At 48.7% G+C, this 26,042-nt stretch overlaps 1 protein-coding gene across 3 annotated transcripts in view; it reads left to right on the plus strand.

Moving 5' to 3' along the window:
- The window catches only part of HIP1 (huntingtin interacting protein 1), a 165,533-nt gene that overhangs the window by 84,177 nt on the left and 55,314 nt on the right, over positions 1–26,042 (plus strand). For all 3 annotated transcript variants that reach the window (XM_082644371.1, XM_082644372.1, XM_082644373.1), the window contains exon 2: positions 22,225–22,288. In XM_082644371.1, the coding sequence (XP_082500497.1) occupies positions 22,225–22,288 (64 nt within the window). The remainder of the gene's footprint in view (positions 1–22,224; positions 22,289–26,042) is intronic.

Here is a 26,042-nt window from a genome sequence, read left to right on the forward strand (position 1 = left end):
GATCTTCCCAGACCGGGGCACGAACCCGTGTCCCCTGCATCAGCAGGTGGACTCTCAACCACTGCGCCACCAGGGAAGCCCTGGATACCTTTTATTTCTTTTTCTTGTCTGATCGTTGTGGCTAGAACTTCCAATACTATGTTGAATAGAAGTGGTGAGAGTGGGCATCCTTGTCATGTTCCAGAATTTAGTGAGAAAGATTTCGGCTTTTCACTGTTTAGTATTATGTTGGCTGTGGGTTTGTCATAAGTGGCTTTTATGTTGAGATATGTTCCCTCTGTGCCCACTTTGGCAAGAGTTTTTATCGTGACTGGATGTTGAATTTTATCAGATGCTTTTTCAGCATCTGAGATGGTCATGTAGTTTCTATCTTTTCTTTTGTTGATGTGATGGGAGTCTGGATGTTTTGTCCTTATATTTCCCTTGCTTCCCCCAGACTCCTGACCCCACCTCATCCCCTGAAAACAAACACATCAACCACCAAGTCCCTGGTGCCCATGTTCTGAAAGCAAGCACAGGTCAACCCCACCTCTCCTTCCTGCAAGGCCTCAGTGAAGAAGAAGAAGAAGAAGAAGAAGAAGGGCACCAGAGTGACCAAGTATATCTGAGTATCGAGTCCATCAAGGTCCAAACTGTTTTAAATCTAGAAAGGCAAAGAGAAGGAGGAGAAGAGTTGGTGTGAGGAAAAGTGAAAGGGATGGAGGAGAATTGGCTGGGAGAAGAGGAGGCAGAGGGCCAGCTGAAGTTCCTTCCTCGGTGGGTGCTGGTGCTGCTCCCAGAGGCCTGTGCATCCCCGCAGTCTACGCAGCCCTTCACTTTCCTCAGCAGTACTTCCTGCCTTCTCCTCTGCTGCCCTCACGCTGAGCCCTTGACCTTGCTTCCTAGTTCACTGTGAAAGGAGATACAATCCCAAGAGAGCTCACATCACACAAGCTGTCTCCAGCACACCTGCTTACACCTGTGTCTGTACTCTGTGACCTGGCCTGTTACTCTAACAGGGCGGCTGCCTCCTGTTGTGCCTTGGACCCCTTCCCCATCCCAGCGACCCTCTCCCTTCTCTCCCCTCACGTCTACACAGACAGGTCATACCTTCTGCCATTTAAAACAAGGAAACCTAGACCCTACCTTCTTCTTTCTCTGCCCCCCATACCAGCACTTGCTGCCTCCAGTGCCCCTGTTACTCCTTTTCTCCTGAATCCCCCATTAGGCTCTCTCTTCTGCTCCACCAAAAAGCCCTGGTGGAGGTCACCACGATGTTCAAGCCAGTGGTCAGTTTTCAGCTCTCATCCTGTTCGATCTGTCAGCAGCGTCCAGCACCACTGAAGTTCAAGTATGTTTCTTCATGCGGTTCCAGGAGGCCACACCCTCTCCTGGTTGCTCTTCTGTTTCCGTTACTCATTCCCTCATGTCTCTCTTTCTTGAACGTTGGGTGTACTCAGGCTGTCCCCAGACTTCTCATCTGGACTTACTCCTCGGTGATCTAATCCATTCTTAAATCCCATCTCTATATATGCTGATGACTATCAAATTGATGCATCTAGCGTGAACCTCTCTTGAATTCCAGGCTTGCATATCCCCCGGCTCATTTACAGCTCTGTCTGGATATCCAATGGACATCTCTTATTTAACATGTCCAAAAACAACCTCCAATCTGCCCCGCCCCAGGCCTGCCATCCCGTGATTCTTTCCATCTTGTTAATGGCAACTCGGGCCCTCTCGTTACTCTGGCAAATAATTATGGTGCCTTCCTTGACTCCTTCCTTCCTCATACCCCATGTCCAAACAGCAGCAAATCCTGTCAGTTCTACCTTCAAAATGTATCCGAATCCCACCACATCTCAGCACCTCCACTGCTGCCAGCTGCATCTGAGCCACCATCATCTCTGGCCCAAATTAAAGCAGCAGTGTCTTAATCATCCCCCCTCCGCTTGCAGGCTGGTCCCTGTAGCCTCTTCTCAGCACAGCGGTCAGAGGGGTCCTCTAAAACACTGAGTCCGATAATGTCACCCTTTTGCTCAAAAAGAAAAAAAGTGAGGGGGACTCTCCTGGTGGTCCAGTGGTAATCTGCCTTCCAATGCAGGGGACGCGGGTTCGATTCCTGGTTGGGGAACTAAGATCTCACGTGCTGCGGGGCAACTAAGCCCACGTGCCGCAACTACTGAGCTCCGTGCCTCAACGAGAGAGCCCGCGTGCCGCAAACTATAGAGCCCATGCTCTCTGGAGCCCGCGCGCCACAACGAGAGAGAAGCCCGCGCACTGCAACTAGAGAGAAACAAGAGCAGACCCTGCGCCAGAACGAAAGAAAGATCCCGTGTGCTGCAACTAAGACCTGATGCAGCCAAAAAAAAAAAGGAAAATAAATAAATAAAATAAATAAATGTTAAAAGAAAAAGAGATTGTCTCGCTTTAATGTGAAACCAATAGGAAAGAATCTTTAAAAAAAAGCCTCCCAGGGCTTCCCTGGTGGCGCAGTGGTTGAGAGTCCGCCTGCTGATGCAGGGGACGCGGGTTCGTGCCCCGGTCCGGGAAGATCCCACATGCCGTGGAGCGGCTAGGCCCATGAGCCGTGGCCACTGAGCCTGCGCGTCTGGAGCCTGTGCTCCGCAATGGGAGAGGCCACAACAGTGAGAGGCCCGCGTATCGCAAAAAAAAAAAAAAAACCTCCCAGTGGCTATTGTCTCTCTCAGAACAAAGGCTGGTCCTTACAGTAGCCCCTTGTGATGTGGCCCCTCCCACCTCTGACCTCTCAACGCCAGCCACCCTTAACCTCTAGCTGTTCCTCATACCTGCCAGGTGGGCTCTGCCTGGAACTATTCCCCCAGGTGTCTGCTGGGCTTGCTTCCTCATCACTTACAAATGCAGCCCTTTGTCTCCTAGTACAGCCTTCCCTGATGACCCTGTGTAAGGTACTAACACCAGCCTAGTGTGCACCAGCCTCATTGTAGGCCTTATTTTTCTTCCATAGAGTACCGTCTCACATACTGTGTATTTTAATTATTTACCCTCTCTCTACCACTAAAATATAAGATCCACAGGACCAGAGACATCATTTTTTGTTCACGGCTGTGCGCCTAGAGTAGTGCCCGTGATAGGCCTTCAAGAAATATGTGTTGCAGAGAAATATACAGATTGCCAACAAACACATGAAAGAATGCTCAACATCATTAATCATTAGGGAAATGCAAATCAAAACTACAATGAGATATCATCTTACACCGGTCAGAATGGCCATCATCAAAAAATCTAGAAACAATAAATGCTGGAGAGGGTGTGGAGAAAAGGGAACACTCTTGCACTGTTGGTGGGAATGTAAATTGATACAGCCACTATGGAGAGCAGTATGGAGGTTCCTTAAAAAACTAAAAGTAGAACTACCATACGACCCAGCAGTCCCACTACTGGGCATATACCCTGAGAAAACCATAATTCAAAAAGAGTCATGTACCAGTGTTCATTGCAGCTCTATTTACAATAGCCAGAACATGGAAGAAACCTAAGTGTCCATCAACAGATGAATGGATAAAGATGTGGCACATATATACAATGGAATATTACTCAGCCATAAAAAGAAATGAAATTGAGCTATTTGTAATGAGGTGGATGGATCTAGAGTCTGTCATACAGAGTGAAGTAAGTGAGAAAGAGAAAGACAAATACAGTATGCTAACACATATATATGGAATCTAAGAAAAAAAATGTCATGAAGAACCTAGGGGTAAGACGGGAATAAAGACACAGACCTACTAGAGCATGGACTTGAGGATATGGGGAGGGGGAAGGGTAAGCTGTGACGAAGTGGGAGAGTGGCATGGACATATATACACTACCAAACGTAAAATAGATAGCTAGTGAGAAGCAGCCGCGTAGCACAGGGAGATCAGCTCGGTGCTTTGTGACCACCTAGAGGGGTGGGATAGGGAGGGTGGGAGGGAGGGAGACACAAGAGGGAAGAGATATGGGGACATACGTATATGTATAACTGATTCACTTTGTTATAAAGCAGAAACTAACACACCATTGTAAAGCAATTATACTCCAATAAAGATGTTTAAAAAAAGAAAAGAAGTATGTGTTGAATGAATGAGTATGAAAATTCAGAGCAGTTGCTCCCTGAGTTTAGGGAAGACTGGAAGAATCCAGTGGCCCTTAGGAATCAATGAACCATAATGAGGTAAAACAGAGAAATAGGTGACAGAGAGCAGGGCTGGGTATCTTTTGGAAGAAAACAGGTGACCATCTGTACTGGGCCAGTTCTATAGTTAGGCAGAGTATATGGCAAGAGAGCTCTTTTTCTGAGGTTTCTGCAACAGATGTGGTTTTGTGTAAATCACACTTCTGTAAAAGGAATCCTATTTTAAATGTACTAGCAGAGATTGCTATTTAAAGGAATCTGATGTCAAATTCTTTGGTAAATTGACTAATCTCCTGATTTGTCCTTAGTGTCAATTCATATTTTCCGGAAAAAAAATTATATTTACTTAAATCAAGGTATGCTTGTCTGAGCTGAGGAAATCTCTTCATTTTCCATTTTTCCACTTTATTATTATAAAAGTCAATATTATAAAGTCTTTATTATTCCCTTTTTCTTTGCTCCTCCCATTCTTCCCCCTCTTCATTCCTGCTTGTCCTTTAGCTGAGCTTTTTTCCTCCCTTAGACTCTGACATAGAATGTTCTTCTGTAACACGGCCAGATTTAGAGTGTGATGAACAGTGGCCCTTTCTCAGACCAGATGAGTCCAATCCTGGGTGGAGCAAAGGAATCTGTTAGGGGTGGGTGAATGCATACGGGGGGTACAGGGGTCAGTTCTTAGGTGATATTCAGGTACAGCCAGATTGGAGAACCACTGACCAAAAAAACACTGTGTGCTATTTGAGGCTGTTGAATGAGGCTGGACGGGCATCCCCTATGGGGCTTTGCAGAAGGTGCTTGATGTGAATTTGGCCATAGACTGTGACCAGACTGGCTGATTTGTCTGGGGGCTGGAGTTCAGGGCTGTGGACTATCCCCTCTCGGTACGTCACCCACCTGCGGAAATCTCAGAGGAGAGCGAGCTCCTGGGACCTCTGCCTGATGGAGTTTAGTCCAGGTGCTCTCAACAGTGTCTGCCTGCAGTGACCTTGGACTTCACAGGCCCAACATCCAATCTGTCTCCCTTCAGACTGGAACAGGTTCCTCCCAAGAAAGAATAAAACTGTGTATTATGGGGGTTTGGTGGGAGGTGTGCAAGCAACTAAGACCAGAGCCTGCTTCCGTGACAATAGTACAAGCTGATTTGTTGAGAAGTTGTTTGACCTCAGGGATGGTCTTCTTCAGGTACCCACTCTAGGTTTTCTAAAAAACTTTCTCCTTTTGGTTCTCATCAGAGGTCAGAGCAGGGGGTTAGTAAACAAGTTGGCTCTGGCTAAGCGTTCAGTTGTAACCATATAGGTTGTAGAGTGTAGAGCATGTGCCCGATTGGTGTGGCTGGCCCTCTCCAAGCCCACTTGTTTACCTATAAAGTGTGCCCAGCTCTCTCACCAGGGTTTCTCAACATCAGTCAGACTGCAAATGAAAGCTCTTTGCAGACTGTGAAGGGCTAGACAATTGAGGAGAAATGCTATTGTCATCATATTCCATGCACACCTGGTCTTCACACATTTGAATGAGCCAAACAGGTGAATTGGGAAGATCTGAGGTTACCAAATTCATTGTTGGAGTCAAGTAACATATCTTCCCGCAGCCGCCCTCTTGTGTACAATGAGACCCTATTTATTTATAAATTGCATTTCGGGAAAATTGGGTCACAGTCTTGTGAAGACCACCATCTGAAGTGAGAAGTGAAGCTGAAGAAGGAGACGCGAGGGGTGTCGCTGAAGCCACGTGGGAGAGTTTGGATTACACGAGATCAGGGACCCCTCGCTTTCTCAGCTGGGAGAACTCAGGAGGAAAGTTATTCTTGCTGCTTTATTAGGGTCCGTAGTGGTGGAGAGTAGAGGTAGAGGGTCAGTTATATAGTAATATGGGGGTGAGTTTGCTGTAGAAATAGAAGATAAAACAGAGGTTTGGGGGGCGGGAAGTGGCAGGCTCTGGCATTGTCTAGGTCTCTCAAGTGCCTCCCGGCTCATTCATTTGACACGGAGACACTCTTAGGAATGGGGTCTGGGAGAGGCACGGAGCTGAGGAAGGGTGGGTCCTGTGCTGTGCCACTACCTCCCGCCTGTGTCTTGAGAGAGTCCGAGCAAAGTTGCTCTGTGCTGCTGAAAGAGAAGAAACAAAACTAACCTCCCCATTAGAAATCTGGGAGGTGGAGAGTGCTGGAGGGCATGGTGTGGGGAGGAGAGGAAGTTGAGCAATGCTGGTGACTTGGGGAAAGACACAGTGCAGGGTTTCCACTCTTGCAGACCAGCTGTCTATCTGGAAACCAAGGCCATTGTGGAAGGCCACTCAAGCTTGGCTCGGTGCCTCCTGAATGATCGGGATGCGTCTGATGGGCCAGCCCCAGACATCACTTTCTAGGCAGAGGCCTGGCCCTAAGAGGGACTCTAATGAGTTCTCGGTGCAGCCCCTGTGAACGTGGTGGTGCAGTTTGGGTCACTAGGAAGGCAGAACCAAGGCTTCCTCTGTGACAAGAGAAACAGAACGGTGGGGGCCAGGGCATGCCTCTCTGAAGCTACAGCCGCCTGCAGGTGGGGAAGAGGGAAGATGGGCCAGCATCTCCTTTTCCCTGAGACCCGACGTTTCAGTATCTAACCCTCCTGCCCTACATCCTGGGACCTTCGGAAGGCCCACGTGGGTACCCTGTGGTTGTCACAGACTCTCTCCCTTGGGAGGAGGCTGCTGGTGTGCACAGTGGCTGAGACCCACAGGAGACATTGGGCTGCTCAAGTTGGTGGGTGACCTGAGCTTGGGTTACATTGGGGAACAAAGTGCAGGGAAGATGCTGATCTTTGCCGGAGGATATGCAGGATGACCTGGCTGAAGGGGACTCTTCAGCAGTGCTGATAAATGAGGGAGGGAAGACGGAGCTTGTTGGCTACTTCTCCGGGTCAGGAGGACACGTTGGGGTCCCCCTTTCTGTAATCAGTTGCCCCTGTGCTGGATGGTCTGATTCACAGTCTGTAGGAAATTTCTGGGGACCTTTGGGGATGCAGAGCTAGGGGTTCTCTCCCAGCGTAGTGGCAGAGAAAACAAGAGGACGAGGGCTGCACGACAGCAAGGGGCCCGGGTTGCCCTGGGAAGGCCTCTCAGAAGCTTGAAGGTACAGGAGGGAGGCTGCTTCCGTCGGCTCTCTCACTCTGTCCCCACAGAATCTGGAACCATGGCTGGGGAGGGGTCTTGTCATGTAGAAAGGGAGGTCACTTCTCGGGGGATTTACGAGCATCCTGGATAGTTTTCAGAGAAGGAAATATAGGTATTTGTCGCTGGAAAAAGAGTGTTCTTTGCAGCCTCTCTACACCCAATCTAGAAAGATTGCAGACAGGGAGTCTGTATTTCTTGTCTATGTGACCCCATCAGGGGATGGAGAACCAGCCAGGGAGCTGGTTCTAAATGGGGTCACTGGTGGGGGAGGGGGGCCTGGAGTTGAGGGGCTGTTCATATGCCCCAAGAGCCCCAGCGCTGAGCCCCGGGCCCTGGGAGGGGAGGAGACGTCCGTCCTGTCCCCACTGTCTCCCACACCTCCTCCCCACGCCCCTGCGGCCTCCATTCCCCTCCTGCCTGGCTTGCTGCTTTACCTCCCTCTCCTTCCCTGGTTCCTCCTGCCTCCCCGATGTGGATGGAATGGCCCAGGGCTCCATCTGGGCCTCTTTTCCTTTTCAAAAACAGAATCAGATCCTGTTCCTCCTCTGGTTAAAATTCTTAATGGCCTTCAAGGCCCTGCCTAGTCTGGCTGCTTCCTGCCCTCTGCTCCAGCCTTACCAGCCTTCTAGCCGTTCCCCAAACACACCAACCACATTGGCTTCTTTCACTTCACATAATACTTTTAAGACTCATCCTATAGTTGGCATGAATCAGTAGTTTTTTCCTTTTATTTCTGAGTAGCTTTCTGAGTAGCTTTCCGTGGTGTAGCTATACCGCAGTTTGTCCCCAGGTGGAAGGACATTGGGACTGTTCCCAGTTTGGGGAGGTGATGAAGGCGGAATATGGCTTCTTTTCATCCTCACTCAAGGGTCCCAATCTGGCCCTGAGACCTTCCATTTCTCACGGGTGTTGGGAACTAATATATATATATATATATATATATATATATATATATAATTTTTTTTTTTTTTTTTTTTTTTTTGCGGTACGCAGGCCTCTCACTGTTGTGGCCTCTCCTGTTGCAGAGCACAGGCTCCGGACACGCAGGCTCAGTGGCCATGGCTCATGGGCCCAGCCGCTCTGCGGCATGTGGGATCTTCCCTGACCGGGGCACGAACCCGTGTCCCCTGCATCGGCAGGCGGACTCTCAGCCACTGCGCCACTAGGGAAGCCCCCGGGAACTAATATATTTGAAGACACCTGTGACTTTTCTTCCCCATCACTCTTCCCCACCACCACTTTCCCTGATTTCTGTTCTCTCATCTGACCTTCTGTGGTTCACCATCCTAGTTGGTTTCCTTTGCATACGCCCACTTGGTCTGTAATTCTCTTAGAATGGGGCGCCCGGAGCTGAACACATTATTCGCTGCCCAGCAGCCTCTCCGCACATGGTAGGATGAAGCAGTACTCCAGGTGAGGCTGAAAGCTATAAAACCAAGGATTGGCTCTTGTTCTAGATGTTATAATTCTGTTGATGTAGCTCAAAATGAAATTACCTTCTTAAATTTTATTTTATTATGCTGGTCACATCGTACTGTTAACGAACTTACCGGGAATAAGTTCGGTCCTTTTCACCTGGTTTGCTGTTCGCCCATATGTACTAGGATTCTGGGCCCAGGAATATTCTGTTTTGTTGTTTTTAGCCCATGGTCATGGTCTACCAGTATCATCCAAATGCATTTACTCCCAACATCAAGATGATGGTAGCCAGCAAGCAGCACCTGTAAAGGCGGACATCGACCCTCATGGACCTCCCTGTCTAGCTCAGGGGACACCAAACTTTTTTTGCCAAGGCCAGATAGTAAATAGTTTTAGCTTTGTGGCCAGCTGCTCCTGCAGCTGTTACTCCTGCCCCCTCCTCCCCCTCCTCCCCCTCTTTCCTCCTCATCCACCTCCTCTGCTTCCTTTAAAAATGTAAAAACCAGGGGAATTCCCTGGAGGCTCAGTGGTTAGGACTACGCACTTTCACTGCCGGTGGCCCTAGTCGGGTAACTAAGATCCCACAACCAATCCCGGCTCATAAGTTATACTCAGGCTGCAGGTCAGGTTTGGCTGGCAGTCAGTAGTTTCGACCCCCAGTAGCCCCTGTTCTTTCTCATCCTTGTCAATGAGATGTTATAAGAGACTGGTAAGGGCTTCCCTGGTGGCGCAGTGGTTGAGAGTCCGCCTGCCGATGCAGGGGATGCGGGTTCGTGCCCCGGTCCAAGAAGATCCCACATGCCGCGGAGCGGCTGGGCCCGTGAGCCATGGCCGCTGAGCCTGCATGTCCGGAGCCTGTGCCCCGCAACGGGAGAGGCCACAACAGTGAGAGGCCCGCGTACCGGAAAAAAAAAAAAGAGAGAGACTGGTAAGCACCTTGATGATGGAAAATCAGACCCACACGTTGATGTTTTCCCGAAACGGTGGCCTAGAGTCTTAACGAGGAAACGAGGTCAGTCTGGCCTGACCTGCTTCCTTGAACGTAAGTTGGTGCATGGTGAGCGGCGCCGCCTTTCCTTTTGGGAATCTCTCACGAATAACAGGTGGAATTTTGCCACCTTCTCTTTCGGTAAATCATGATTATCTTCACCCTGCGTGGTCTTTGGGCACCGCTCCATTTCCCCACAATCTCGCCAAGCATGTTACTCTTAACCCCTCGTGTCTTCCTCGTCCGAGTCGGAAGCCTGAGCTCACTCAGCACCGGGAATTCTCTGACGGTCTCCTAACTCACCTTAGATTTGCTCTTTCAACGCTCTCTGCCTTTTTCAGTTCAAAGATCATTCTGGACAGAAAAGACAGAAGCAAAATAGGAGTTTATTGGGACTTCCCTGGCAGTCCAGCAGTTAAGACTCCCCGCTTCCAATGAAGGGGACGCGGGTTGGATCTCTGGTGGGGGAACTAAGATCCCACATGCCTCGCGGCGCAGCCAAAAGAAAAAAGAAAAAAGTTTATCATCAACATCTCACCATTGCTGAAAGCAGCGTGCCCATCCCTTCTTGTTCTTTTTGCTTTTCGTGTAATAAGGTAGCCCTTTTGGGGGTCCCACACATTTTCTGGAAGCCTCATCTCATTTTGGCTTTAGCTTTCTAATCCTGCTCATACACACAAGGCATAGGTAACATGTGCACCCATGCTGCTTTCTTTTTTCATCAAGTACTTCTGAAATTGCAGTCAGAGGAGAAGGAAGGAAAGAATAGAAAGAGGAACAGGAAGAGGATGGTCTTTATCTCCCTATAAACAGTTAACTCTTTGGCGACAAGATCCACTTTCTCCCGCGTCTCCAGCAGCACTGCGTATGGTGTCCTGCACCCAGGCAGCGGGTCTAGGTACAGGGGTCATCCCTCACAGTCTGGGAGAGGCCCACCTGGAGTTGTGTGGCATAGCCCTACAGCCTAGATGGCAGCCCTGCCCTACAAAAAGTAGGTATTCAGTCATAATCATAATTCCTCCATGTTTTCCACCTTTTAAAAAAAAATTGTTTTACACATAACATAAAATTCACCATCTCAGCCAACATCAAGTATATAATTCTGTAGCATTTAGTACATTCATTATGTTGTGCCACCAATCACAACTATCTAACTTCAGCACATTTTTTTCATCGCCCCAAGAGGAAACCCTGTACCCATCAAGCAGTCACTCCCCATTCCCCCTCCTACCTGAATCTGGCAACTAGCAATCTGCTTTCTGTCTCTTAATGGATTTGCCTATCCTGGGTATTTCGTATAAATGGAATCATACAATATGTGACATTTTGTGTCTGGCTTTTTAGCATCATGTTTTTGAGATTCATCCCCGTTGTAGCGTAATCAGTGCCTCCTTTTTGTGTATGGGTGTGTGTTTTTATCGTGGTAAAAATGTACATACCATAAAATTTACCATTTTAATCACTTATAAGTGTACAGTTCAGTGGCATTGAGTACTTCCACATTGCTCTGTGACCATCACCACCATCCATCTCCAGAACTTTTTCATCTTCCCAAACTGAAACTCTGTCCCCATTAAACAATAACTCTCCACTTCCCCCTCCTCCCAGCCCCTGGCAAACACCATTCTACCTCTGTCTCTCTGAATGTGACTGCTCTAGGTACCTCATATAAGTGGAATCCAACAGGGTCTGTCCTTTTGTGACAGGCCTGTCTCACTCAGCATAATGTCCTCAAGGTTCAACCATGTTGTAGCAGGTGTCAGGATTTCCTTCCTTTCAGGGCTGAATAATATTCCATTGTGTGGATAGACCATGTTCTGTGTACCCATTCCTCTGTGGATGGACACTTGGATGGCTTCCCCCAGTGTTTTCCACTTTGGTTGCTTGTTTCTTCAGTTGTTCTGGATGCTTCACAGTCCTGGCCACCCTGCTCCCAACACAGGTTTGTACACCTATTACAGAGTTGACTGACATTTTTTAATCTTCCCAACTTTCTTACTCCATCTTCCCCTCCAGATTATCAGACTGCAGAAGAGCGAGTGCCTTTCCTTTTGCTAAACCCTTCGAAATATGCATGTCCAGATAACTGAATTACTCACCACCTCTCCAGCTGCTAAGCCCCGCCTTAGCAGCTGCGGGCCCACGAGGTCAGAAGGCAGGGTCCTCAGTTTATGAAGTAGATAAGACTCACAAAATACTAAAAAAAAAAAGAGAAAAAAAATACTCTTAATCTGTTCAGGCTGCCGTAATAAAATGTCATAGACTGGGTGGCTTAAACAATAGGAATTTATTTCTCACAGTGCTGGAGACTGGGAAGTCTAAGAGCAAGGTGCTGGCTGATTTGGATCTCCATGAGGGCTCCCTTTGTGACTTGTAGACGGCCACCTTCTTGTTGTGTCCTCACATAGTGGGAAAAAAAAGAGAGCAAGAGAAAGGGAGCCTGCTCTGGTGTCTCTTTTTTAAGGTCACTAATCTCATCATGGGGGCCCCATCCTCATGACCTCATCTAACCTTAAGTACTTCCCAACGGCTCCAGGTACCATCACACTGGAGGTTAGGGTTTCAACATACAAATTTGGGGGGCACACAATTCAGTCCATAGCACATACCTTTTTCTTTTCTTTTTTTTTTTTTTTTGTGTGTGGTATGTGGGCCTCTCACTGTTGTGGCCTCTCCCATTGTGGAGCACAGGCTCCGGACGCGCAAGCTCAGTGGCCATGGCTCACGGGCCTAGCCGCTCCGCGGCATGTGGGATCTTCCCGGACTGGGGCACGAACCCGTGTCCCCTGCATCAGCAGGCGGACTCAACCACTGCACCACCAGGGAAGCCCCATAGCACATACCTTTTATAAAAGCATTTAAATGAGGCAAAGTATTTAGCCATATGGAGCCTAGCTAAGTGCTAAAGGATTGTAAGAAATTATATCTGGATATCATTAGTTAAGGCAGCTTATATTTAAATATCAGCAAGATTTTTCATTGGAGAGAAAGAAATGTGACTTGGGAAGGGGAAGATGGAGGTTTCTAGACAGGTGAGTGGAACAAACAAGGTATCACGTGCTGATGAGGATATCTGCTTGGAGAGGGCCGGGCCGAGCAGCCTTCTTCCTCTGTCAGCCCATCCACCTGTCAGGCACAGTGTGTGCACCGGGGGTGGGGTGGGGGTGGGGGGGTGGTAACAGCAGGATCACATGGTCCCTGCCAGCACAGAGCTCACTGTCTAGTGGTGAGACCGACAACAAGCAAAGGAACCAACAAGGGAATTTCAGGTTGAGATAAGAGCCTCTACAGGAAATAACCAAGATGGTTGTGTCATGATAAAGAGGTACTGCAGGCCAAGGGGTTGGGAGATGCTTTAGATTAGAGAGGCTGCCTAGGAGGTGGTATTTGAACAGCCTGGAAAAGAAGGAACATCCAGCCTTGCAAAGAATGGGAGGCAAAAATCTGACCATTCCAGGCATAAGGAGCATCAGAGACAGAAAGAATTTGAAATGTTTGAACAAAGAGGCAGCCCATGTGGTCGGGGTGTAACAAGTAAGAGGGCGAATGGGAGTTGATGCCAGTGTAGGGCTTTGTCCGCCTTGTGGGAGGGCAGGCTTCATTGGTGGTGGCGGGTTCTGCTCCAGGTGGCGTGATCTCAGGTGTGGTTTATCAAGACCACTCTGGCTGCTGGGCAGAGAGACGCTTGGGGAGGGCTAATGCACTTGGGAAGCTATTTCAGTGGTCCAGTGGGGACATGATAGAGGTTTGGGCTTGGCTGGAGGCAGAGGAGATGGAGAGATAACAGAGGGATTTGGGAGGCGGAAAGGGCAGCATTGCTGATGGGTTGGATGGGAGCACTGAGACAAAGGCAGCAGTTAAGGGTGACTTCTAGGGAGACTGGGAGAGGAATAGTTGGGCAGTGGGGCATGTTGGCAGAAATGAAGAGTTCAAAGCCATGGGCCTGGTTGAGATCACTCAGGAGCAGTAGCGATCTGGGGCGCAGCTGCTGTGGGGTAGAAAGCAAGGCAGGGGACTTCCCTGGAGGTCCAGGGGTTAGGACTCCACGCTTCCACTGCAGGGGGCTCGGGTTCGATCCCTGGTCAGGGAACTAAGATATCCCGCATGCCACACGGTGTAGCCAAAAAGTAAGAAAAAAAAAAGAAAGAGAGAAAGTCAGGTGGATGGCATTGAGGCTGCCAAGTTGCTGAAGGTAGCACAGTGTGGGGAGAGGGACCTGGGTTTGAATTCTGGCTCCACCCATGGCTGCCTGTGCTTCTTTGGGCAACCTGACTTGGAAAACGGGTCAGATTCCCTGCCCTACAGGGGAGGGAGGATCAGAAGCAAATCCCCACGTGCAGCACCTGGTAGGGGCTCAGCTGCTACCACTAATCAATCCGGTGACAACAATGACGACATTCTATTATTATTATTTCTGATCAAGAGAAGAATTCAAAAGACTTGATGTCGGACATCCACTTCCAAGTATCATGGCCAAGACCAGAGCAGTCTCACTCAGTGCTGAAGGCTATATTCGGTCTTCTGTGCCTCGCTTGTCTCTTCCCCGAGGCTCATGTGACTGCGACTCGGTTCTGAATCTGTCATCCTCGCTCAGGCTGCCCCCACCATGACCATGATGTGCCCCAGCAGTCTTTTGAGTCTGTCTCTCTCCGGCATCACAGCCCACCCTACCCCATCGCCAGCCTTGTTCCTCTCCAGGAGGAGCTGACGGCCCAAAGCATCCCTTTCTACCCTGCGCAGCAGGTATTAACAGGACCACCTGCCTCATCTGTTTACCCCAAGCCTCCAAACCTGACGCGGTGAGGGATGCAGCGTGCAGCCCCCGTGCTGGGCAGCATCACCAAGGCCATCGGTGGTGGCCACCTCTGGCTTTGCTGAGCAAATGCCTCCCGCCCACTGATGCCCTTTTCATTCCTTCTGTGTCCTTTCTAGCCTACTTCCTCCTTTCTCCTTCTGCCCTGCTTGGTCGCAGGTTTTCCTACACTTGGCCCGGGCACTGGGCCCTCTGGTCCCTGGCTTTGGAACCTGCCTCCCGCACTGGGCACATCCTCCGTGCCTGCCCCTGCCATGGAACTTTTGCGAGCCAGCCCGGCCTTGGCAGCCCAAGCGCTGGTCCCTGCCAGCAGCTGTGTGCGTGACCTGACTGTGGCCAGCTGCCCCCGCAGCACGGGCCCAGGCCTGGCCCCCCGCAGAAGCAAAGCCCGAAGTTTTCCCATTGGCTGCAGCCTGGCTGAGGCTGTCTGAGGGAGCAGAGGACAGGGCCGGGGGCGGTTGGGGGTGGGGGGGAGCGGAAAGCCGCCCTTCCTACGGTGCCTGCTGATAATTGGCCCTCCGGAACCAGCCTGGGACGCGAGGGCCAGCTGGGTCAGGAAGTGGTGTACAATGCTGCTCTTTCAGGGGGGACACTGCACGGTCTGAGGTCCTGTGTGACTCCGGCGAAATCTGTAGAACAGCCTGTTCTCAGAGGATGTTCTCTAACCTAGGCCGGAGGTGGGCAGTGGAGCCCCGAACTTCCCACCCTCAGCCCTGGGAGCGCCCCCCAGGCATCGCCCAGCTCCGAACCCAATTATTTACTTCAGAGAGAGTCTGGGGAGGGAAGGGAAAGAGAGCAGATTTTCTCAAGAGACCATGAATCACATACCTGGTACTTTTTAGAGGCAGGCGCACTGGGAAGCAGTCATTTAAGTCCTTAATGATTTAATAATTTATTAAGACTCTGCCCCGCCTTAGCAGCTGCGGGCCCACGAGGTCAGAAGGCAGGGTCCTCGCCCTTGGGATTTTAATCTTGGCGGGGAGGTAAGACAATATACTTGTTGTCAAACACACGAAGAGAAATGGGAATTTAAAAAGAAAGAAGGAACGAATTCGAAATGATTGGCCAGAGTGGCCTCGCAAGCCTAAAGGAAGGTCAAGTTTGGACTGTGCTCAGAAGACGGGGCAGGATTTGGGATGCAGAAGGAAGTGAGGGGCGTGTGACGTGGGGTGGCATCCCAGGCACCGAGCATTGCACAAGTACAGGAAACAGCCTAGCGTGGAACTTCCGCCCTGGATGTATCCGGTGTCTGAGATTCCGAGGGCCCTGGAGGACCACAGCCTGCCTTTACGGGCCCAGAGGCTCAGCCCTGCCTCTGAGCCCAAAAAGCCTGCTACAGAAACCGGATGGTGGGCCTGCAGCTGTGGACTGGACCCTGCCCGACTTCTCGGTAGGGAAGCATTGGTTGGAGAACTTTGGGCATGTTGGCTGCAGTGGGTGGGCACTCCCAGGAACCTGCCAGAGCTGCAAGAGAAGGGTCTGGGGCAGTCCTGACCAGGGCAGACAAGGCTTGCAGATGTCTTGTAGCTATTGATTTGGGTAGAGACTTCGTTCCATAGCCCAGAGCTAGGCTAGTGCTGTGTTGGGGTCCTGGGCTCGTACTGGGGCTGTGACTCTGAATGTCCACACAGAAGTTGTTTCACACTTTCCTTTTTCAGGGCACTGAAAAGGTAACTCCTCAAACTCAGGAGGACGGAGTGGCGTTTGTATCCGGTCCCTCCCCTGCTCAAGAGCCTTCTGTTGGGACTTCCCTGGTGGTCCAGTGGGTAGGACTCCGTGCTTCCACTGCAGGGGACATGGGTTCAATCCCTGGTCAGGGAACTAAGATCCCGCATACCACAGCATGGCCAAAAATAAAAAACATCAAAACAGAAGAGCCTTCTGTGGATCTCAGTGTCCACCAGATCGCAATTTCTTGCCTTTATATACAAAGCCCACCATCATCTGAAGGACGTTTACAGAGTCTAACAGTGAGAAGGAACCTAAAAATCACCTAATCCAGCCTGAGCCTGTAAGTCTTTTTCACAGTAACCCTAAGAAGACGTTGCCATGCCTCTGCCTATATACTTCTCATAATGGGGAATTCTCTCTTTCATGAGACAGCTTTAAGTTTATCCAAAAATGGCCTGACTGTACTTCTACCCATTGGTCTAGTTTTGATCCCTGGAGTTATTCTTCCTTCCACATGACCACCTTTAAGAATATTGATATTCCTCTAAGTTTTCTTCAGGCCCCAGGCTTATCCCAGTCCAGGTCACTCTCTTTTAGAAGTAGTCTAGTTTGTTGGTTTCCTTCATAATGTACAAGGTCTAAAACTGAATAGTGTTTTACATGTGAATTTATCTTCATAGAGAATTAGAACCATCCCCTCCCTCATTCTGAACACTGTACTCCTTTTAATACATCCAGAGCTCAGACTTGCATTTTGATCAGCCACATCACAGTGTTGCTTATATTAAGTTGGCAGCTAAATAAAACACCTAAATCATTTTCACAAGTGCTGCTTTGACTCATATCTCCCCTGTGCCAGTGAGTTTAGACCTAAATATAGGAAACTTCCTTTATACCTGCTAGATTGCATCTAGTGAAGTTTCACCCATTTTTCCAGTCTGTGGAAATCATTTGGACTCTGGTTCTGTGTCTCTGTGGTGTGGAGGGCCATGTCTCATGTGGGGATTGTGATCCAGAGCCTGAGCTGTGGAGCCCCACTTCCGAGTCTGAGTTCCAGCTCTACACTGGCTGGTAGAGCAGCCTTGGGCAATTTACATAGCCTTTCTAAGCCTTGGTTTCCTCATCTGTAAAATGAAGACGATTGATACTAATACTCACTTGTAGGATGTAGAGTTATAAGACTTTAATGAGATAATTCATACAAAATACTTATTAACACAGGGCTGGGTAGTAAGCACTCATTAGCTGCCATTATCTTGATGATTATAACCACCGCTACTGCTAGTTCACTTCCTCAATCTTTTAAAAATGACTATTTCTCACCCCCAAGCCCCGCCAGCCTCATTGTCCTTTGCTTACAGTGTCCCCTCAGCCCCAGATGCCTGCCTCGTTCTGCCACCTGCCCAGCTTCAAAACCTCTGCAGCATCTTTGATTCTTCCTTCTGTTATGTTCCCTGTAACTGGAAGCTCCTACTGGCCAATCCTATTGTAATTGCGTCATAGCCCACCTTGTGTCGGGTTCTTTCCATTTCACTTCCATCTTTTAGGTTGAGCCCTTTATTCCTTCACTTCTCTGCTATTAATAGCTGCCTCCTTCAACTCTCTTCCCTTCAGCTGCTTCCATCCTTTCCCGCCCCCTCCGAAGCCCACTGGCCCCCCACACCCAGTGCTACCTCCCTTTCTGCCTTCATCCCCCGTTCTGCCCTTGCACACACGTGGCCCTCCAGCAGAACCGGCCCTCGTTTTCCAAGCCTTTCCAGAGCTGGGCTCGAGGATCCGGCCACCCGAATAGTATGACCTTGGGCAAGTGGCTTAGCCTTTCTGTGCAACAACCATAAGTGCCCTCGAATCTGTAGACAGCGTCATTGAGAGAAGTCAGTCAATGGCAGGGGAGGCACCGGGGACAGACAGGTGGCCCCTTTCTTCCTTTGACAAAGTTTCCCTGAGCAGCATCGCAGTTTCACAGGATCTCTCCTTCCTTTCAACATGTAGAGTATAGGATATTTTCAGTTTTCAGACACACACACACACACACACACAGAGTCTACAGTTACAAACTCATGGTATATTATTTTATGTGGCTTAAGGGAATTTTAAGGATTTTTTGTTTGTTTTTGTAAGCAAGTCTCATACTGACCACAAGCTTGGGCAATTGGTCTTTGGTCCATCAGTATAAATAGATATTTGTGGACTAAGTCTAAACCCCACCCATCACAGTCCTCCCTCAAGGCCCTGACGCAGTTTCTAGCATTTCCGGCCAACATGGATTTCTCTTTTTCCATCACAGCCTGTGCTACTGGCTGCCTCTACCAACCCCCTAGAACTTGACCACATCCAGTTCGCACCGTACTGGATTTGCATCTCTTGGTGTCACCTTACATATTTAGGTCCCTTATAACTCCTTATGGACGCAGGCAACCTTTAAAGGCTCGGCAAATGTGGTCACTTTGCCCAGAGGTCTGTCTGCAGCCAGGATCCCATCATGGTTCTAGGGCCAGGAGAGAAACATAGTTGAAAGCATGTAACTCACCTGAGGAAATCTGAAGGAAAGAGGATGACGTGGGACAGGCCTGGAAGCAGAAGCTGAGAAACAAGGTCCAAGGAAGGACTTGTGAAGAGGAAGCTGGAAGCGCTGGGTCTCCACAGGATACAAGTGCTGCCTCACTGGGAGATTTTAGGGGGATAAACTTTTTACTTCTTTCTTGCAGCATCTCTTATATGAGATTCCTTCTGGACTGGTCTTACCGTTGCACTGACAGCCAACAGCTGTGCTCAGTGGAGCCCCCTGCGTGTGCTGTAGGGAAGAGGGAAAGGAGTGTCTGCACTCTCCTTGTCTTCGGAGGTGACTGAGCATGATGGGGAAAGGACCCTCTGTTAGTCTCCTGGGGCTGCCATAATGAATTACCACATAGTGTGTGGCTTAAAACAACAGAAATTTGTTCTCTCCCAGTTCTGGAGGCTAGAAGGTCAAAATAAGGGTGTCAGCAGGGCCGTCTTCCCTTTGGAGGCTCTAGGGAAGAATCCATCCTTGCCTCTTCCTAACTTCTGGTGGTTGCTGGCCATCTTTCGCATTCCTTGGCTTGTAGACACATCACTTTAGTGTCAGCTTCCATCTTCACATGGCTGTCTTCTTCCTGAGTGTCTGTGTCCCTGTGTCTTCACTTGGCCTTCTTATAAGGGCACCAGTCATACTGGATTTAGGACTCACCCTAATCCAGTATGACATCATCTTAACTAATTACATCTGCAAAGACCCTGTTTCCAAATGAGATCACATTCACAGGCGCTGGGGGATTTGAACTTGAACGTGTCTTTTTTGGGAAGACACAGTTCAACCCACAACAGAGCTTATGCTATTAAAGAAGTTGAGTCTGGCTCACAGACATAGAAAACAAACGTATGGTTACCAAAAGGGATGGGGGAGGGAGGTAGATAAATTAGGAGTTTGGGATTAACGTATACACACTACTATATATTGGATTGGCCAGAAAGGTCGTTCGGTTAGTGAATACGTTGTTCAATAAAGTTCTTCGTGAAAATGAAAAACATCTTTTATTTGTACTTAAAACCGAATGAATTTTTTGGCGAACCCAATATAAAATAGGTAAACAACACGGATCTACTGTAGAGCATAGGGAACTATACTCAATATCTTATAATAACCTACATGGGAAAAGAATCTGAAAAGGAATATATATATATGTATAACTGAATCACTTTGCTGTACACTTGAAACTAACACAACATTGTAAATTAACTATATCTCAATTTAAAAAAAAAGAGTTGATTCTGGTAGAGGAAAAAAAATACGTGCAATAGTGGACTTAAAGAACACACCCAAAAGTTATGTAAACCAGATATAAAAGACCATATCTTAGTATAACCTATTTTGTACCAAATATACTCATACACATATACATGGACATATACATATATGACATATACATAAGTATGTATTTTTTCCAGATGAAGATTCAGACACAAACAATAAAACACTTAGAGGAAAACGTAAGAGTCTACCAGTATAAACATGGGGCAGGAGAAACCGTAAGTAAACATAGAAGCTATAAAAGATAAGATGAACATACTTCACTAGGTAAGGCAGTCAACAACCATGAGAACATATAAGAAAATACTCAAAACTTACTAGCAGTCAGGAAATTACAAGTTCATGATGAAATGTCGCTACACCCGAAAGACCGACAAAAATGAAAAGAAGTGATAACCCCTGTTGGAGGGGATACTTTTGAACATCGCCAGTGGAAATGTGAATTGTTAGAGCCTGTTTACAAAGCCTAATGACAGCCTTGTTTAGATCCTGATTAGAACAGTTGCAAGAAAGTTGTTTGTTTGTTTTTTTAACACAAGAGAGAAATGTGAACACTAACCATTTGATGACATTAAGAAATTATCCTTAAAATTTTAGGTGTGATCATAGTATTATGGTTAAATTTTAAAGAGTCTTTTTTTTTTTCTTAGAAGTTCATACTGAAGTATTTACTGATAAAATGGTATAACGCCTAGAATTTACTTCAGATAATCCAGGGAGCAAGGGAATCAGTGACCAATGGTATAAAGCAAGGGTCAGCACACTAGAGGTGCAGGCCAAATCCAGACCACCTCCTGGTTTTGTAAATAAAGTTTTATTGGAATTCAGCCACAGTCATTCAGTTCCGTATTCATTTAGTATCACTGAGGTGGCTTTTTCCCTCCAGCAGCAGAGCTGAATAGTTGTGATGGAGACCATGTGACCTGCAAAGCCTAAAATATTTACTAACTGGCTCTACAGAAAATGTCTGTGACCCCTCACCCATAAGGATGCGTGTTTGGCTGCAAGTTCATAATAATTGGTGCTGGGGACTGACTATATGAGGGCTTATTAGACTAATCATCATATTTGTGTGTGCTTGGACTCTTCCATAATGAAAAGTTTAAAAAAAAAAAGTGGACCCAGTAATCTCACTCCTAGTACTCTATCCCTTGGAAATGAAAGCCTCAATTAATAAGGGTATATGTATAAGAATGTTTACTAAAATAGTTTACTGGAAATAAATTGCCTTCCAATACGGGATGCTATAAATCACATCCACCCACACCATGGAATATTATGTTATCTTTTTAAAGAATGAACTAGCGTTTTACCAGTTCACTTGGAGAATGTTTCGTGGGATATTTTCAAGTGAGAAGAGCAAGATGTAAAAAAGTCTGTACATGACAGTCCCAGTTTTATAGAACAGTGACAAAAATAAGTCCTTTGGAATGTAGGGGTGTGTGTGTGTGCGTGCACGCGTGCAGGATGCATAACAGGTTGCTAACATGGGTTGGGGGTAGAATGATGTCTGTGGAAGGAAGCAAAGCAAAACAGAAAAAGGCTGTATTTCAAAAAACAGCCTACATGATACAATCCCATGTATGTGTGTGTGTTATATTTACATGTATAACGTGCTTTGCTTACTTCAGAAGAGAGTTACGATTTTTAAAACGACCAGAAAGGAGTGAATATTCATCATGCCCTATGATAGAAGTAAGAAAATAAAAGGGAATTTGGTTAGGAGCTGGAAACTGCCCAAGAGCAGGGAAACAAGAGAGGAGAGTGACCACTGTCAACCCGGGCCAGCTAGGGTAGGCTCCATGGAAGGTTCTAGCTGTGAGAGAGGGGTGGCTGGACGGTCTTTGAGCCACAACCCCTCCCTGATCTCAGCGCCTCTTCCTCCTGCTCCCGGAGAAATAATGTTTCCCTGGGGGATGAAAGGCATCCCTTTGTGCAGGCTTTAATTGCCATGTTGGGCCAAGTGAATGAGTGGCATGCGGGCGCAGCAGCTGGGCACAGCCAATGCCAGGCAGCAAAGCCCGCTGCCTTAGGACAGCCCGGGCCAGCTGGCCTGGGAGTGCTGCCCACCTCTGCCCCCCGCAGGGGGCCCTGCAAGGGGACAGTGGAGCAGAGGGGTCTGCGGAGGGAGGGGAAGGGGCGGGGCGTCTGGGAGGGTCCCAGCAACTGTCAGAAGCTTATTCATGTCATCCTCCTTCCCCTCCCCCCTCCCTCTTGTTTTTCAGACTGTCAGCATCAATAAGGCCATTAATACGCAGGAAGTGGCTGTAAAGGAAAAACACGCCAGAAATATCCTTTTGGATGTTGCTTGGAGGACGGACCCCAAGGGGGGTCAAATGGCGGGGGGCGGGGGTGGGGAATGAGGTCGGGGTGAGGCATCCTTGCTCAGCTTCAGGAAGGAGAACCGGCCAGGCCCCAGCAGGGTCTGAACAGTGTGGGTTGGCAACAGCTGGCCTCAGAGCCCACAGCCTGTTGAGGTGGAAGGGACCAAAGCGGCCATCTGGCCCAGTCTCGCCTCTCTCCTGGGACTTAGCTTTTCAGAACTGCCGAGTCCTTTGAACTTACTCTCCCTTGAGAGATTTCCTCGGGGCACCAGAGGGGTTTTCACCTGTACCATCAAAGCGCTCTGGCCCTGCACCTTGCCACACTGACCACCCCCTTGGGGACGTGCTCAAATGCCCTTCTCTGAACATGAAAGCAAAATAGAGGCCTTGGCGGCAGCGGTTGGCCTTAAGCCGACACAAGGGCTCTACCATGGAAATAAGAGCCACTTGTGTGAACTGGTTCACCCCAAACCAGAGGGAAGAAGATGAGAAGGTCAGGGTGGACTAGGGAACTGATGATTTGAAGATTTTCGCCAAGCCCCCCATGCCGAGTTGTTGGAGGTCCTGGGCGACCACCGTCATGGGTCTGTGGCTTGGGAGGAAAGTGCAGGCAGCCTGGCCAATAGATCCCTCCGGACCTGCCCTTGAGGTCAAGTCCAGGTGCTCGAGGGCTAATCCCCAAAGCCTGGAGAAGAGGCTGCCAGTGGACCAAGGCTTGGTCTCTGTGTGTGCTGGGGCCAAGCACAGGGCAAGGGGAGGCTGGGCTTTTGTCTGCGAGGGGAAGCTCCTTCTTGCCGGGGCTCAGCATGGTGGCTGCACCACAGCCGGTTGGGTTGGAACAACCTATCTTGAAGTCATCGCACACCCGCCCCTCCGTGGAGGAGGCCCTCCAGGTCAGAAGGCCATGGAAGCCCGGCACTGCCAGTGTGATGCCCAGAACAGGTCAGGCCCTCAGGAAGTGTTGCTAACAGCATGTACTGCTCTTCACTGGAAGGAAAGCAGCTTGTCTTTAGCAGAATAGGCTTTGGTTGGAATTAAGGCTTTGCTGCAAGATGGGGCTATAGAACCTCTACCGGGAACCCCAGAAGCCTGGCCCAACCGTGAGCCCGGCCAGACCTTGCCTTTTTATTCCCTTGATGCTTTACTGAGTCAAGAAAACCAAACCAAGAAAAGCCCTCATTATTAATGGCCCAATTGATTTTCACGGGAAGTTACCCAGTCTTGACCCTTCCCTGCTAAGCATACTGATCAGTGAGTCTGGTTCAAGATATGAAGTAAGAGAGAGACAGTTGTCACAGGACAGTGTGCTCCTCTGGATGGGTGTGAGCACAGAGAGGGCCAGGCCTGTAGTGGCCGGGCCAGGTCTCACCTTGCCAGGGAGGCTCCCTGGGGCGATGGAACAGACCTAGAGGGAGATTCTGAAGTCTCATCTCTGGAGCTCTTTGACTTTCTCTGGGACCTCGAGTGGGCCCAGTGAGACCTCTGTGAGCCTTAATTCCCTTGTCTGTCAGTTGAAAGTGTTGGCTAAAGAAGCTTTCAAAGGCCTAACACTCCAGCTCTGACATTCTGGGAGTCTCTCAGCCTCACAATTTCTAAGGGGCGGATACGTGTTGAAAAGATCCGCTCCATACAGTAGGGTTTTAAAGCCTAAAGATCTCACAAAACATTTATTCTTTATCAATACTTTTAAAGAACATCAGCTATCCTCACTACCAACTGAATGAGCATTTGGAAACCTGGCTTCATTTAGAAATGCTGTTCAGACAACCATTTATCCCTGGTGCCTGGTGAACACGTTGACGCCCCCGACTGTGGTATCCACTCCTGGAGGGCTGAGGACTGAAGTCTTATTTTCTTTATATCCCCAAGTGCCTGACACGAATTGGGTGCGTTAAAATGCTCAGAAAATTAAAGAAAGACAGAAAGGTCTGCTTGCCTCTTTCCAAGCCGGGGTGCCCGGCCAGCTCCACACGTCCCTGGCTTCTGTTTCGGGAGATTGCTCTCCGGTAAAGGAGCCACAACCTACTGTGAGAAATCATCTCAGTTGAGGGTAGGGGGCTGTCCATCTCTCCTCTTGGCTTCCTTCTAGTCCCAAGGGGCTGTGCTTGAAGTGAAACCCTAAGTTATTTCCAAATCACTCTAAGACCAAAAGCTGATTTCAGCTTCTAGACCCAAAAGTCCGTTTTCAAGGCAGCCCCTCTCAAAATGCAAATTTCAGTCCAGGGAGGGAATTTTACCACACTTTCCAGCTCAGAAGCAAAACAACATGTCTTTCGGGGGAGTCCTATAGTTTCTAACCTGAGGCAAGTCTTTCCTAAATGGTGCGGTGCTTCTTACCTGAGCCTGGATTAAAAAGCCGAAAGTTCTGATGACATTGCCATACTTGGGTTAATGGTGCCCAGTTACTGGGTGTGTGAGGCCTGTGTAAGCATCCATTACAAAAGAAATGCGGAAATCCTCTACTTGCCTCAAAAAGGGCTCCCTTAGGTCATTTCAGAAAGGGCCGATGGGACTAAATCCAGGAGCTCTTAACGCTGTGACCAAAGATTGAGTTCTCTATTGGATATAATATTAATAGTAACTCGATAGTGCTATATTTTCCTGATGGAGATACAAGCCACTCATCCATGATTGGTGATGTGGGAAAGTAAAAATAAATGTAAATGTCTTCCAAGTTAAAAAAAAAGGGGGGAGGCTCCCTAATTACGGAGGCCTGGAGCTCTGTTAAAGTCACTCGAGGCCAGAAGGACATTTATTACACGCAAAGCGTGGCAGGCAGGAGTCTGCATACAGGGACTTCAAGGTGTTGGGAAATGAAGGCACCCCTGAACGAGGCCAGGAAGGTTTTTAGAAGAGGTGGAGTGAAAACGTCATTTTATTTATTTGTTTGTTTGTTTGTTTATGGCTGTGTTGGGTCTTCGTTGCTGCGTGTGGGCTTTCTCTAGTTGCGGTGAGCGGGGGCTACTCTTCGTTGTGGTGCGCAGGCTTCTCACTGCGGTGGCTTCTCTTGTTGCTGAGCACGGGCTCTAGGCGTGCAGGCTTCAGTAGTTGTGGCACATGGGTTCAGTAGCTGTGGCTCACGGGCTCTAGAGCACAGGCTCAGTAGTTGTGGCGCACGGGCTTAGTTGCTCCACGGCACGTGGGATCTTCCTGGCCCAGGGCTCGAGCCTGTGTCCCCTGCATTGGCAGGCGGATTCTTAACCACCGCGCCACCAGGGAAGTCCCGAAAGCGTCATTTTTAAATTTAGGGAAAATGCATTTTAAACAAAGACTGCCGCTTTCAGGGTAAGAGCACAGTGCCTAATGGGAGGGGAGTCAGACGCTACCTGGAAGAGAAGCCAAGGGTGTCAGTAGCCAGTGGGTAGGGTCCCCAGCAGGGGCCAGGGCACTTGAAGAGCTGAAGCACACCCTTGATTTGGAATAGTGCATAAGAAAGAATTTTGAGAGGCTGTATTGTGTTGTTAAAATGTTAGCTGCAATTATGCGCACACACCACACCCTCCACCCACCTCCCCACAAAGGCCCCACCACAAACTCAGCAAACCTAGAGGAAGGGCAGAGTCTGTCTTCCCACAGCAAAGCCCTAATTCCAACCAAAGCATCTTCCCACTAAAGGCCAACCAGAGCCACTGCTGGCCCAGAATGTACTTGTGCAAATTAGGAAAAGACACCCCTCCCAAAAGACATGGCTGTCTCTTTGGAAATCATCTAATAAAATG

This window comes from Mesoplodon mirus (genome assembly GCF_964341445.2).
Source record: "Mesoplodon mirus genome assembly, chromosome: 15".
Taxonomy (NCBI): Eukaryota; Metazoa; Chordata; class Mammalia; order Artiodactyla; family Ziphiidae; genus Mesoplodon; species Mesoplodon mirus.